Source organism: Polyodon spathula, chromosome 4 (assembly GCF_017654505.1).
Source record: "Polyodon spathula isolate WHYD16114869_AA chromosome 4, ASM1765450v1, whole genome shotgun sequence".
Lineage (NCBI taxonomy): Eukaryota > Metazoa > Chordata > Actinopteri > Acipenseriformes > Polyodontidae > Polyodon > Polyodon spathula.
Genome location: NC_054537.1, coordinates 9,781,328 through 9,794,377, shown reverse-complemented (window position 1 = coordinate 9,794,377; position 13,050 = coordinate 9,781,328). Strand labels below are relative to the sequence as shown.

Below are 13,050 nucleotides of genomic sequence, written 5' to 3'. Positions count from 1 at the left end.
TTATTATGTTCAGGTGGCTGGGGTTGATTAGTTGATTAGGTTGATTAACGATCAATCAGCGCCCAGCCACCTGATATAAAAGGAGGCCTCTGCTTCTCATTTGGGGAGAAGGGAGCTGAGGAAGCAGGTTGGTGTTTGTTTTGTGGTTTTTGAATTTTCTAAATCCAGTGAAGGCATTGCCCAGCCTGGAAACTTTATTTTTGTGAGTTTTGTTTTTGCTTTATTTATGTTTGAGTATCTGTTATTTTGCCCTTGTGCACTTTATTTTTGTTTATTTATAATAAAATTGTTATTTTTTTGAACTGCAGACTGTCTCTGGGCCTCTATCCACTCGCCAGCCTGCCACATTTGGTGTCAGAAGTGGGATAGCGCCACCTAGAGGCTCAGAGCAGTATTTATTTTTTTTTTTTTTTTTTTTGAAAAAAAATGGGAAAGAAGAGCAGACAGTGGAAAAGGCAGGACAAGCAGCAGCTGAAGAAATGTAAGCTGCTGCAGCCACCGCTGGAGGACCCGGCCAGCCTCTTCCCTTGGTGTTCCTGGTGCGGGAAGGAGGACCATCGTTGGCGGTCCTGCCCAGATGTGCCACCGGCAAACTGGTGTGGCCGGTGTGAGGAGGACGGCCACGACTGGGCAGGATGCCTGTACAACCAGGCCCAGGAAGAGGTGCAGTATTCACCCCGGGCATCAGGGGCCACCCCACTACCTCCAGCACCACCACCTTCACCACCGTCCCAGGAGATCTGGGACTGGTTGATGCACCCTGAGGCAGACCTCGTCCACGATCTCCCCATAGTTATCAACACGCTGTGGCGTCGAGATGGGGAGAGGTGGGAACAGTGGGAGGAACAACACCACCCAGCGTCCTTCCCAGAGGTTGCCCTCATGGTGGTTAATTACCTGGCTGTAGACATGGGAGATGCCCCGGTCACTCCAATAAAGAGGGGTGAGCCGCCTTCCCGAGAGCCAGAGAGCCAGAGAGGGGTCCCCAGAGCCAGAGAGGAGCTGCCGTCGTCCCCAGAGCCAGAGAGGGGTGAGGAGCCGCCGTCGTCCCCAGAGCCAGAGAGGGGTGAGGAGCCGCCGTCGTCCCCAGAGCCAGAGAGGGGTGAGGAGCCGCCGTCGTCCCCAGAGCCAGAGAGGGGTGAGGAGCCGCCGTCGCTCCCAGAGCCAGAGAGGGGTGAGGAGCTGCCGTCGCTCCCAGAGCCAGAGAGGGGTGAGGAGCCGCCGTCGTCCCCAGAGCCAGAGAGGGGTGAGGAGCTGCCGTCGCTCCCAGAGCCAGAGAGGGGTGAGGAGCTGCCGTCGCTCCCAGAGCCAGAGAGAGGGGTGAGGAGCTGCCGTCGCTCCCAGAGCCAGAGAGGGGTGAGGAGCTGCCGTCGCTCCCAGAGCCAGAGAGGGGTGAGGAGCCGCCGTCGCTCCCAGAGCCAGAGAGGGGTGAGGAGCTGCCGTCGCTCCCAGAGCCAGAGAGGGGTGAGGAGCCGCCGTCGCTCCCAGAGCCAGAGAGGGGTGAGGAGCTGCCGTCGCTCCCAGAGCCAGAGAGGGGTGAGGAGCTGCCGCCGCTCCTAGAGCCAGAGAGGGAGGAGGAGCTGCCGTCGCTCCCAGAGCCAGAGAGGGAGGAGGAGCTGCCGTCGCTCCCAGAGCCAGAGAGGGGTGAGGAGCTGCCGTCGCTCCCAGAGCCAGAGAGGGAGTTAGGAGCCGCCGTCGCTCCCAGAGCCTCAGAGGGGGAGGAGCTGCCGTCGCTCCCAGAGGAGAAGGGAGCTGAGGAAGCAGGTTGGTGTTTGTTTTGTGGGTTTTTGAATTTTCTAAATCCAGTGAAGGCATTGCCCAGCCTGGAAACTTTATTTTTGTGAGTTTTGTTTTTTGCTTTATTTATGTTTGAGTATCTTTATTTTGCCCTTGTGCACTTTATTTTGTGTTTATTTATAATAAAAATAGTTATTTTTTTGAACTGCAGACTGTCTCTGGGCCTCTATCCACTCGCCAGCCTGCCACATTTGGTGTCAGAGTGGGATAGCGCCACCTAGAGGCTCAGAGCAGTATTTATTTATTTTTTTTTTTTTTGAAAAAAAAAATGGGAAAGAAGAGCAGACAGTGGAAAAGGCAGGACAAGCAGCAGCTGAAGAAATGTAAGCTGCTGCAGCCACCGCTGGAGGACCCGGCCAGCCTCTTCCCTTGGTGTTCCTGGTGCGGGAAGGAGGACCATCGTTGGCGGTCCTGCCCAGATGTGCCACCGGCAAACTGGTGTGGCCGGTGTGAGGAGGACGGCCACAACTGGGCAGGATGCCCCTACAACCAGGCCCAGGAAGAGGTGCAGTATTCACCCCGGGCATCAGGGGCCACCCCACTACCTCCAGCACCACCACCTTCACCACCGTCCCAGGAGATCTGGGACTGGTTGATGCACCCTGAGACAGACCTCGTCCACGATCTCCCCATAGTTATCAACACGCTGTGGCGTCGGGATGGGGAGAGGTGGGAACAGTGGGAGGAACAACACCACCCAATGTCCTTCCCAGAGGTTGCTCTCATGGTGGTTAATTACCTGGCGGTAGACATGGGAGATGCCCCGGTCACTCCAATAAAGAGGGGTGAGCCGCCTTCCCGAGAGCCAGAGAGGGACAAATATGATCTATGCCAAATATATATTGTACTTGCCGTCGTCTCCCAGAGCCAGAGAGGGGTGAGGAGCCGCCGTCGGTTTCCCAGAGCCAGAGAGGGGTGAGGAGCCGCCGTCGTCCCCAGAGCCAGAGAGGGGTGAGGAGCCGCCGTCGTCCCCAGAGCCAGAGAGGGGTGAGGATTTTCCGCCGTCGGTTCCCAGAGCCAGAGAGGGGTGAGGAGCCGCCGTCGTCTCCCAGAGCAAGAGAGGGGTGAGGAGCCGCCGTCGCTCCCAGAGCCAGAGAGGGAGTGAGGAGCTGCCGTCGCTCCCAGAGCCAGAGAGGGGTGAGGAGCTGCCGTCGCTCCCAGAGCCAGAGAGGGGTGAGGAGCTGCCGTCGCTCCCAGAGCCAGAGAGGGGTGAGGAGCTGCCGTCGCTCCCAGAGCCAGAGAGGGGTGAGGAGCTGCCGTCGCTCCCAGAGCCAGAGAGGGGTGAGGAGCTGCCGTCGCTCCCAGAGCCAGAGAGGGGTGAGGAGCTGCCGTCGCTCCCAGAGCCAGAGAGGGGTGAGGAGCTGCCGTCGCTCCCAGAGCCAGAGAGGGAGGAGGAGCTGCCGTCAGTATAGCTCCCAGAGCCAAATCTAGATTGATGATTTAGATTCTGGTATAGTAAGCAAACTTGTTAAATTTGCAGACGACACAAAAGTAGGAGTGGCAAACACTGTTGCAGCAGCAAAGGTCATTCAAAATGATCTAGACAAGATTCAGAACTGATTTGCAGACACATGGCAAATGACATTTAATAGAGAAAAGTGTAAGGTACTGCATGCAGGAAATAAAAATGTACATTATAAATATCATATGGGAGATATTGAAATTGGAGAAGGAATCTATGAAAAAGACCTGGGAGTTTTTGTTGACTCAGAAATGTCTTCATCTAGACAATGTGGGGAAGCTATAAAAAAGGCTAACAAGATGCTCGGATACATTGTGAAAAGTGTTGAATTTAAATCAAGGGAAGTAATGTTAAAACTGTACAATGCACTAGTAAGACCTCATCTTGAATATTGTGTTCAGTTCTGGTCACCTCGCTATAAAAAAGATATTGCTGCTCTAGAAAGATTGCAAAGAAGAGCGACCAGAATTATTCCGGGCTTAAAAGGCATGTCATATGCAGACAGGCTAAAAGAATTGAATCTGTTCAGTCTTGAACAAAGAAGACTACGTGGCGACCTAATTCAAGCATTCAAAATTCTAAAAGGTATTGACAGTGTCGACCCAAGGGACTTTTTCAGCCTGAAAAAAGAAACAAGGACCAGGGGTCACAAATGGAGTTTAGAAAAAGGGGCATTCAGAACAGAAAATAGGAGACACTTTTTTACACAGAGAATTGTGAGGGTCTGGAATCAACTCCCCAGTAATGTTGTTGAAGCTGACACCCTGGGATCCTTCAAGAAGCTGCTTGATGAGATTTTGGGATCAATAAGCTACTAACAACCAAACGAGCAAGATGGGCCGAATGGCCTCCTCTCGTTTGTAAACTTTCTTATGTTCTTATGTTCTTATGTAAGTGTACCGAGTACGGTACACTTACCAAGTGTGCTCGGCGCTTTTCAGTGAAAAAAATGTTTCTCTTTCACACTGGATGTGTGCTGAGTACACCTGGAAATGTACACTTCCATATTTTCAAGTGTACCAAGAACACTTCCCTTTCACATTACACTTCTGCAATTGTACCGAGAACACAAAAAACAGCTAATAGCTAATAAATAGCAAATAAAACTAAACTCGGTACAGTTTGATACATGATATGTAAAAACAAATGAATTTAACATTTGCCAGCCTTAATTTAATATAATTTAATATAATAATACAAGTTTTGCACTTACTGTTCACAAGCCATTTTTTTTAACATATTCTACTCTGGTAGAAATGTCCTTGTGCAGCTGATCTATACGATGCAGTAGCAATATTACGATCGTGGCAAAACCGAACACAACGCAATCTTTATAGTACTGGAACAAATACGCATCTTAATTAAAATGTAATCACGTCACAGAATTTACAAATTAAAGTAAAAGTACCATTCAAATGAAACCACTGTAGGAGAGAAGCGTGAATGAAATAAAACCCTGTATTATTATTATAGCCTACTTAGTGTTCAGACTATCTTCTTGTGGGATCAACTGTTTGCACAAAATCTCACCCTCATCTTACCATCCGATATCACAGTTAGCTAAAGCGTAAGTACAATATTTCTACAGCTGCAGAAGAGGCAACGGAATGCTTTTCTTCGTCTCCATGGTGACATTTTCAATTTCAAGGTATGCTACAATGATGACATAAATACGTATGCAATAAGGCACGACGGGGTGTGGGATATACTCGAATAACCACACTCCCTGGGTGCGTTAGAAGTTCTGTCAAGATATTTATTTGAGAGTGTTCTAAATTCTGAAGGCAAATAGCTTGCCTTCATCATTTATGAGGATGAGACTTTCTTGTTTCATTTACTGACAAAATAAAAAAACATTTGTTGATTTTCTGTTTATTTAACATTTAGTCAATGTCACAGTTATTTTTTTTTACACATGCAGTTTAGAGAAATAAGCAAACAGTATTAGGATCTCCCTTTCACAACAGTAGCGATACGGTAGAATTACTCACTGGCCGCTTTATAAGGTTCTGCACCTAATATTGGGTTGGGCACGTTTTTGCCCTGATGACAGCGTTTTCACAATGTGGCATTGAGCTGGAAAGTGTCTCAAGGGATGGGAATGCATTCAGTCAAAAATAATTAACTCAGCTGATGCAGGGTGATCAGTAGTGGATCGTGATGATGAATGTGTCGTTCAAATTCATCCCAAACATTCTCAATTGAGTTGCGATTCATTAATAATACACCTTAATGTACCTTTACGCTGGGAATTAGCTTGTGAGAGTTACATGTTATGTAAGCTTTACCACTAGATGGTGTCATTAGTTTGAATAAAGAGAAGTCTAATTCAGATTGGATCATTTTAATAAACTATGGGTAGCAGACAACCCCTTTCACCCTTTAAATAAAATAACAGAGACCTTGAATACAGTACTCAGCAACAAAACAGGATTGTCCCTCTAAAATTCATCTGAAGATTGGTCCTGGTTCATTCTGAGAGGCCTGTCTCCTGTATCAGGCAGAAGTTTGTTTTTACGAAGTACAGTTTTCTAAATGAAATTCTGGTTGATATTCACGAAACTGTTTTTGGATTCTTATACAGTTTATATCCAGATATACTGTACCCCGGGTCTCATTTGGCCAGCGTAGAATGCTGCATTTTGGTATTGACAGAACAAACGATGGGTAATAGAATAGGGAAAACAATGTATCAGCTTATTCTGTACTAGTATCAACATTTAGCCCTGTGCATTCCTAGATAAAGCCACAGCATACAGATATGCAACAACAAGCAGTATACAAGGGTTGGGGGTTTGAGAACAGCGAGCCTGGCCCTTGAGATGAGGGTCACTTGACATGATTGTATTCTCTATACTCCAATCATAAGTTATAACCTTTTCAGTTGGCTATACTAATTTCCAATGCCGTTCTTTAGATCAATTAAGAAGACTATTTATCACTTTAAAACAAATATACTGTAAATTTCACATTGGTACAAGTGGCACATATTAAACATGTAACAAAGTCTGGTTATGGCATTACTCATGGGATGAAGTCATATCTAACAGCCTTTAAACACCTGCCTTCTAATTATTTCCTGTCTGATGTATAGTAACCAGAGCATTGTTCACAAATGCAGCCCTTTCACCATCTTCATCAGTGCAGTAAACATGATATGAATGAGGTCAAGCTGGTTAAATATACTGTTGTGTAACAAATACTACTTTTTAATCTGATACCATGAAGTTCTACTAATGTGCATACACATATGGATGTGTATGTGTCTGAAAATGACACCGTTTTGTATCTGCACCTTTGTACAGTACACAGTTGGCTACATTACCAAGATTGATCAATGCAATCACCATGCATGCAAGATTTTAATTTAGTATATTTTAGATAAAATGTCCAGTTTCATTAATAGTTATGCCATCATTGGTTTGATTCAGTAACCCTGTGAGTCGTTCAGGAGCTCTTTTGTTCGAATCATTTTGGCTAGGCCTCCACAGGGAGATTTGCTCTGGCCCTAGCGCTAGGGTTGGCAGGTAAAAAGAGGCACTCTGCATGTCACCCTCTGATCTCTTCCTGTCTCTCCTCCCATGGTGCAGGGATCTAGGCATGCCTTTGTTTTTTTTTTGTTGTTTTTTTTACCACGTCACAATATCTCAGAGCACAATATCTGGGAGCCCAGGTCCACCCCAACTGTTGATGGAAGCAAATTATCATATACTGTGGGGTGCACTGCACTGGCACCTGCCATTCACACAATACATCCATTACACACTATTATTTTCATTTGGCAGAGTTGTGTATAATACATTTATGTTTCAGTAAGAGTACAATTGGATGCCCTTAAATGATGGGGGAGGGACAAGATTCCACTGTGTTCTCCACAGATAAATAGAAGCTGCTTAAAAAGGTAGGGGATGCACCATCTGCTTCCTTATTTTTTAGAAATAGCGAGGGTTCAAAATCTGTAATCATGGTAAAATACAGTGGGCTGGATTTATAAAGCTCCGAGGCAGGTTTGCCGTGCCAGTAATGTGTTTTACTGGCACCTTATTTTTCTGTCCGAATCATAAAGCCACTTTAATGTGCCCTTATTTTGGTATAGTGACTTGTTTTTGCTGCTTTTACTTGATACAATTTTCTTTTATTAATCGGTCTAAAATGATCTGTTAGTTGGACCAATAACTTGTTAATTAATGTATGTTCCAGGTGTAGATGTTTAAAGCAGCAGTGTTATTATTTTAAAATATTTAACCTTACGTGCACTCCACTTCATCGAAAACCAGACTTTGTTGGGTTACCAGTTTGTTTACATTACTTATGGTAGTTTTACAGTAGCTCCAGACACAAAAGCTTCCTCCCACCTTTAGCTTTTTGGCTGGTCTCACTCTATCTGTGACACATTTAGCACGCAGTCACTGTGCAGTCTCCCTTATTTTAGTGACTCAATGTTGACAGCTATGATTTTTGATACTTATGACACCTGCAATGAGTTTTAATATATATGAGCCATATTTATGTTACTAACCTTTGTTGGAAGTGTAGAAGGAAGATCTTATCCCTTTACCTGGAGAATATAGGAACTGTTCCTTTTGTCAAAATGTCACAATTAGTGTTTGTCAATGGCTGAATATGGGGAGACAGCTTCTTATTGAATTAGGAAGAATTCTTTAAAGGGCCACTAATCTTAACTAAAAATAAGAGCACAAACACGGGGTGTATTTTAGTTCCTTAGAATCAATATATATATTATATATATATATATATATATATATATATATGTGTGTGTGTGTGTGTGTGTGTGTGTGTGTGTGTGTGTGTGTGTGTGTGTGTGTGTGTGTGTGTGTGTGTGTTTAAATGGTTAAATAATGAGATACGCTTTAACAAAAGCTTTAATGTTGTTTTTAGTGAAATAGATTAACTCAACTTAGAGTTTTAGAAAGATATCTTAAATAAAAAAATAAATAAAAAAAACACAAAGACTGGTTCCTCCTCGTTTCCTCCTACAGGACCGCGCCCCTTTTACAGCTACTTCGCTGCTCAGTTCAGCCTCAAAACGGCAACAACTTCTGCCAAACAAAACAGGAGCGATTGGAACGGAGGTATCAATGGCAGCGCGTCACCGTGCAACTGGAATTCTGCCTTGCTGAATAGTGACATAAGTATTTATACTAGTTTAATAGCCCACCAGTTTTAACCAAAAACATAACTTAGTGTTCAAATTCTTCCACATGTTTATGTTACTTTAATAACTCGGCGTTGCATTGAACTGTATCAAATGGTTCAGAGCGACATGTCCAAAACGCCTTCAACTTCCCAAGAGATCCAGATGGACGTGCTGGAAAACTCCCGCTTGCAGGTACAGTGCCTGTTTCACTGCGTATCTGTTCATCTTTTTGTTTATTATTAAATTGCTGACATTTTTACTTTAACATTAAATAGCAACATTGACTAGTTTTATTCAACAAGATAACGAATTAGCTTAATTGTTTTCTGTTATTTACAAAATACGGGCATTTGCAAGCAGGATAGTGTAATTGTAGCTGTCGTTATTGATTTGCATTTGCAATTTTGCAGAATAATACGCATGTAGATAATTATTTCTGTCATTTCACTAGTACAGATGCGTTAACGGTCAGGTTAAAAAAAATAAAGTGTATTAATGCCTTACCTTTTATTATTAAATAACTACAGTACTTCACTAAGATTTAGTGTAAGGTGACTGCGCAACAGGTATTTACACTACAACAGCATGGGTGTTCTACATTACACTAGAACATTAGGATCTTTCTTTCTTTCTTTCTTTGTCAAAAAGGGTGTGGATTTCTGGACACCCACCAGATATATCTGTGTAATTAATGACATCAATGTCAGGAACTGTATTATTATTATTATTATTATTACAAAATCAGTCTTTCGGGAACTGAAAAAAAGGTGATGAACATACGCGTTAACAATGGCGTCAATTAAATCTTGGAACTCAAATCTTGGGGTAAACATCTGTGCAGAATTCAAATCTAAAACGTATTTTTGTCATAGAATGGTCAGAGAGACAGGTAACAAGTAATTTCAAAAGTGTCAGGGGCGCTGGGGGGTGCGGTAACTTTGCATGGCTTCTGTCATATACAGGGGTTACAGTTTTGTTCAGTGGTTTTCAGCACTCCCACTATAAAAACTGTTCCAGCGCCACTGAAGTGTGCCAGGATTTATAAGGATGAAAATAATTTGTAGAAGTAATATTTTGGGATGAGAAGCTGCAAGGTCAAGGCCACTGAGGGTTTTTTATAATATCAAAAGAATGCCCAATGAGGCCATCTGGCTGTGCAGGCTGTACACAGATCTTGCACTTAGGAGTTAGCCTTTGTAACATTTTGAATGTGCAATTTGTTTCTTGTTTTCAGTTCCAGTGTGCATTTACACACTTTTTCCTATGAGGAAGCTAAAACATTATGATAAACTAAGACGAGCAGACAAACATTTCAGCATTTATCCTCTTGAAATTCCACTCTGTTTTTGTTACAGATGGGTTTTCAGTGAGTTTGTCAGATAGCATTTTGATGCTGTTGTAATTTTTTCCTATTCCTTTATTATATGAAGGCTCATGGAAAAGGAGCTCGAAGAAAAGGACAATTTAAAGGCTCTGATGAAAGCACTTCATCAGACACCACTTCTAACAGCTTTGTCAGACAGGTAAGGCAATGCTTATTCATTTGCTATGTTGGGATAAACAGGTGTTATTATTTCATGGATAAACATGAATGTAATATTGTGATATTCATTCATTGTTAACAGTGCTGTGCCAAAGATGCTCCGGGCCTGGTTCAAAGACTCAACCCCCCCCCCCCCCAAAAAAAAAAACCCCCCCCCCCCCCCCCCAAAAAAAAACAAAACAAAAACACAAAATACTTTTAAAAAAGGATGTTTCTACAATGGAAGAAAATAGCAAGGGAAAAAAAGAAGGTTATTTACAAGCCCCTGACAGGCCTGGGCCTGGTTCCATTGGAACTGTTGGAACCCCCCTTCTCTGATTTCTTAATTACTGTGGCTAACGACAACATACACTGACTGTCCAAATTATCAGAGTGACCTGCTTCCAAATCCTAAAATGATTAATTTCCACCACATTGTTCAAGTGAAAACAGATGTGTACTATCCAGTGTTGAACTTTTCTGGAATTTGGGCCACTGCAGCATGTCTCTTGCTTGTCACAATTAGTTGCACACATTTGCAAGCCGTAATTACCTGTTTTCCCGTGGTGTTTCTCTGCGAGGGCTGCCATTGCTGGAACACAGCGAGACTGCTTTGATGGAAATGTTGGCCAATGCAGTCAGTGAATTGTAGGTACGAGCTTGTTGCATGGGTACCCACTATCATGCCCCTGAAACATTTACACAGCTCCAAAAAATTGCATACATGAGGTCAGAAACCACACTCACTGAAGTCAGAAAAACAGCACAACCAGTGCATTTCATTGATATTGTTGTTGCGTGAACCTCCTTGTAGGCCATGTTCAGCACAAGTTAAGAAAGCCTTCATTTCTTATCTCATTTAACAAGATATTTTTTCACACCTAAAACTCCATTTCACTAAAGTTGTCATATCGATATCGGAAGGATTTTTCATTTCTCTTTCCAACAGAACAGAGTTCAGTTTTGTAGAATGTTTAACACCACATAAGGTAGCCCTTTGAGATCTGATAAAAGGCATTGTGTGTGTGTTAAAGCATGGGATTCTTTTTTTTTTTAAATACTTCTATGAATTTAGTGCTCATCCCTTATAAAAGTTTACCAATGTATTTTCGCAGTATTCCCATGTTTTCCCATGGTTATACTGTGCATTTACCATATTTTAACCTGATTTTCCATGTTTATTAATACAATATGTGTTACCATACCTTGCGGGTCTTTACAGTCTTACCAATGCTTTACCATGGTTTCACTATGAGTTATTACACATTTCTATACTTTTGCTATGGAAAACTTTTATAGATAAATCCAGGCAATGCACATTGGGGTTAGGCACCAGGAGAGCTTCTCCTCGCAGCCTGATCTGCACACACCACTCTGCTGTTCAGTCCTGCGCTTCTCACAAAAATAAAATGCCAATAGTACAGAATTGTGTTGTGGTTTTGTTAACTACTGTCCATGGGGGGCTATGTTGAGGCAAGTAAACTTATTTTAATATATTACCAGTAACGAAATCAAACCCAGTACTTCAAAGGGGAAAGGCGTGTGTGGAAAGCTAAACAGTTAGTTTGTTGTGCCACCTACACTTCCTGTAGACTTATTAGCTTTGGAATTTAACACCCAATACAAATTATAGCACTTCCAAATTTCTTCATGTATTGGAAAAGAAGATGTAAGTAGAATACAAAAATAAAAAAGAATACAATGATGAAAGCAAAGTATCTTTTTTTTAACACACTTGAGGTGTCATGGCTCAACATTCTGTTTGAGTTGAAAGATAATCTATGATTTTGCTCTGCAGTGTTCAAAAGAATCACAAAATCTGCTTAATGGGTCAGTTTAGAGCTGAAAGGTCCTAATGGATTTTAATGAGCACAGATGACCATATCTTGTGATATATCCTGCACCCCTCTGGCTTGGGGCAAGGTTGCTAACATTCAAACTATACCTGTCAATCTAATTACAGTCACGTCATGCTGTGTGTTGGAAAAAAGGTTGCCATCATAATAAGGCTTCCCAAGAATTTCATTTTTTAATGACCATTTCATACCCAGAAAAAGCTGTGCTTAATGACTTAAAGCTTGTTAATGTATTTTATAGTGTTATATTTTATGAATGCATTTTTTTCTAATTATCCTTAGTAGCGATGTCGAGCCAGTACAATGGCATTTGTGATTCTATGGAGCAATGATACTAAAAGTAGAGTAGTCCACATTGATATCATTTTAATGCTTTTCTATACTGTCCCAAGTCCCAACCAGTACACATTGGTAATCCATTGCAGTACCATGGCACTGTGACACTGTATCAGAACCACTGGTTGTTTTGCAGTCAATTTGAGAATTACACCATTCCAAATGAAATGGGTCTGGAAACTAGCATTGGTGTAGGCATACTGTAGTACTATAATCATTCTTTTAAGCCATTATCAAGTTCTGCACTTACTGACATTTCAATTGCTATTAACCTACTGTATTACCTGATTATGTCACAGACCAGTTGCTGTAACTTGTAGAGTGATGTTTACAATGATAGTAAGGCAGCCTCAGTGCTAATTTAATTAAATCAGTGGGTTGTTGTACAGACAGTAGAAGCCTTTAATTTAAAAAAAAATAAATAAATTTTCCCTGTGGCCTGAACATTTCCTGTCTTTTGCCTGACAGTATGCCCAATTTTAATTTTACTAAAGTAGCTGCAATAGTTCTCACTGGAAATGGCAACAACTACCCTCCCTCCCTGGGTCCCATCATCTCTTCCCATGGTGTCTCGTATCATTTCTATGCTGATGATGCCCAGCTCTTCCTCTCCTTTTCCCCCTCAGACTCCCACATCTCCTCTATGTCTCTTGGCCATCTCCTCCTGGATGCACTCGCATCATCTTAAACTCAACCTCTCCTAATCAGACCTTTACTTCCCCCCTCTTCCTCTCGCACTGATCTCTCTCTCTGTTCCTCTTGAATTTATCACCCTCTCTCCCTCCTCTTCCACCAAGAACCTTGGTGTCACCTTTGAGCCTTCCCTCTCCTAATCTCAGCACATCTCTACTCTGGCACGCTCCTATTGCTTTTTCCTCAGCAACATATGCAGAATTTGCCCCTTTCTCACTGACTACCC

The 13,050-nt window shown here is 42.8% G+C and overlaps 1 protein-coding gene across 9 annotated transcripts in view; it reads left to right on the top strand.

The window, feature by feature from the left end:
* The first annotated feature begins 8,287 nt into the window (after window positions 1-8,287).
* LOC121314145 (voltage-dependent L-type calcium channel subunit beta-2-like) overlaps window positions 8,288-13,050 on the top strand; it is a 113,095-nt gene continuing 108,332 nt past the window's right edge. For 3 of the 9 annotated variants that reach the window (XM_041247123.1, XM_041247122.1, XM_041247121.1), the window contains exons 1-2: window positions 8,290-8,609; window positions 9,848-9,940. In XM_041247123.1, coding sequence (XP_041103057.1) covers window positions 8,529-8,609; window positions 9,848-9,940 — 174 coding nt within the window. In that variant the 5' untranslated portion in view covers window positions 8,290-8,528. Of the gene's footprint in view, window positions 8,610-9,847; window positions 9,941-13,050 lie in introns of all 9 variants that reach the window. The other 6 variants (XM_041247132.1, XM_041247124.1, XM_041247133.1 and 3 more) reach the window with 4 other exon arrangements.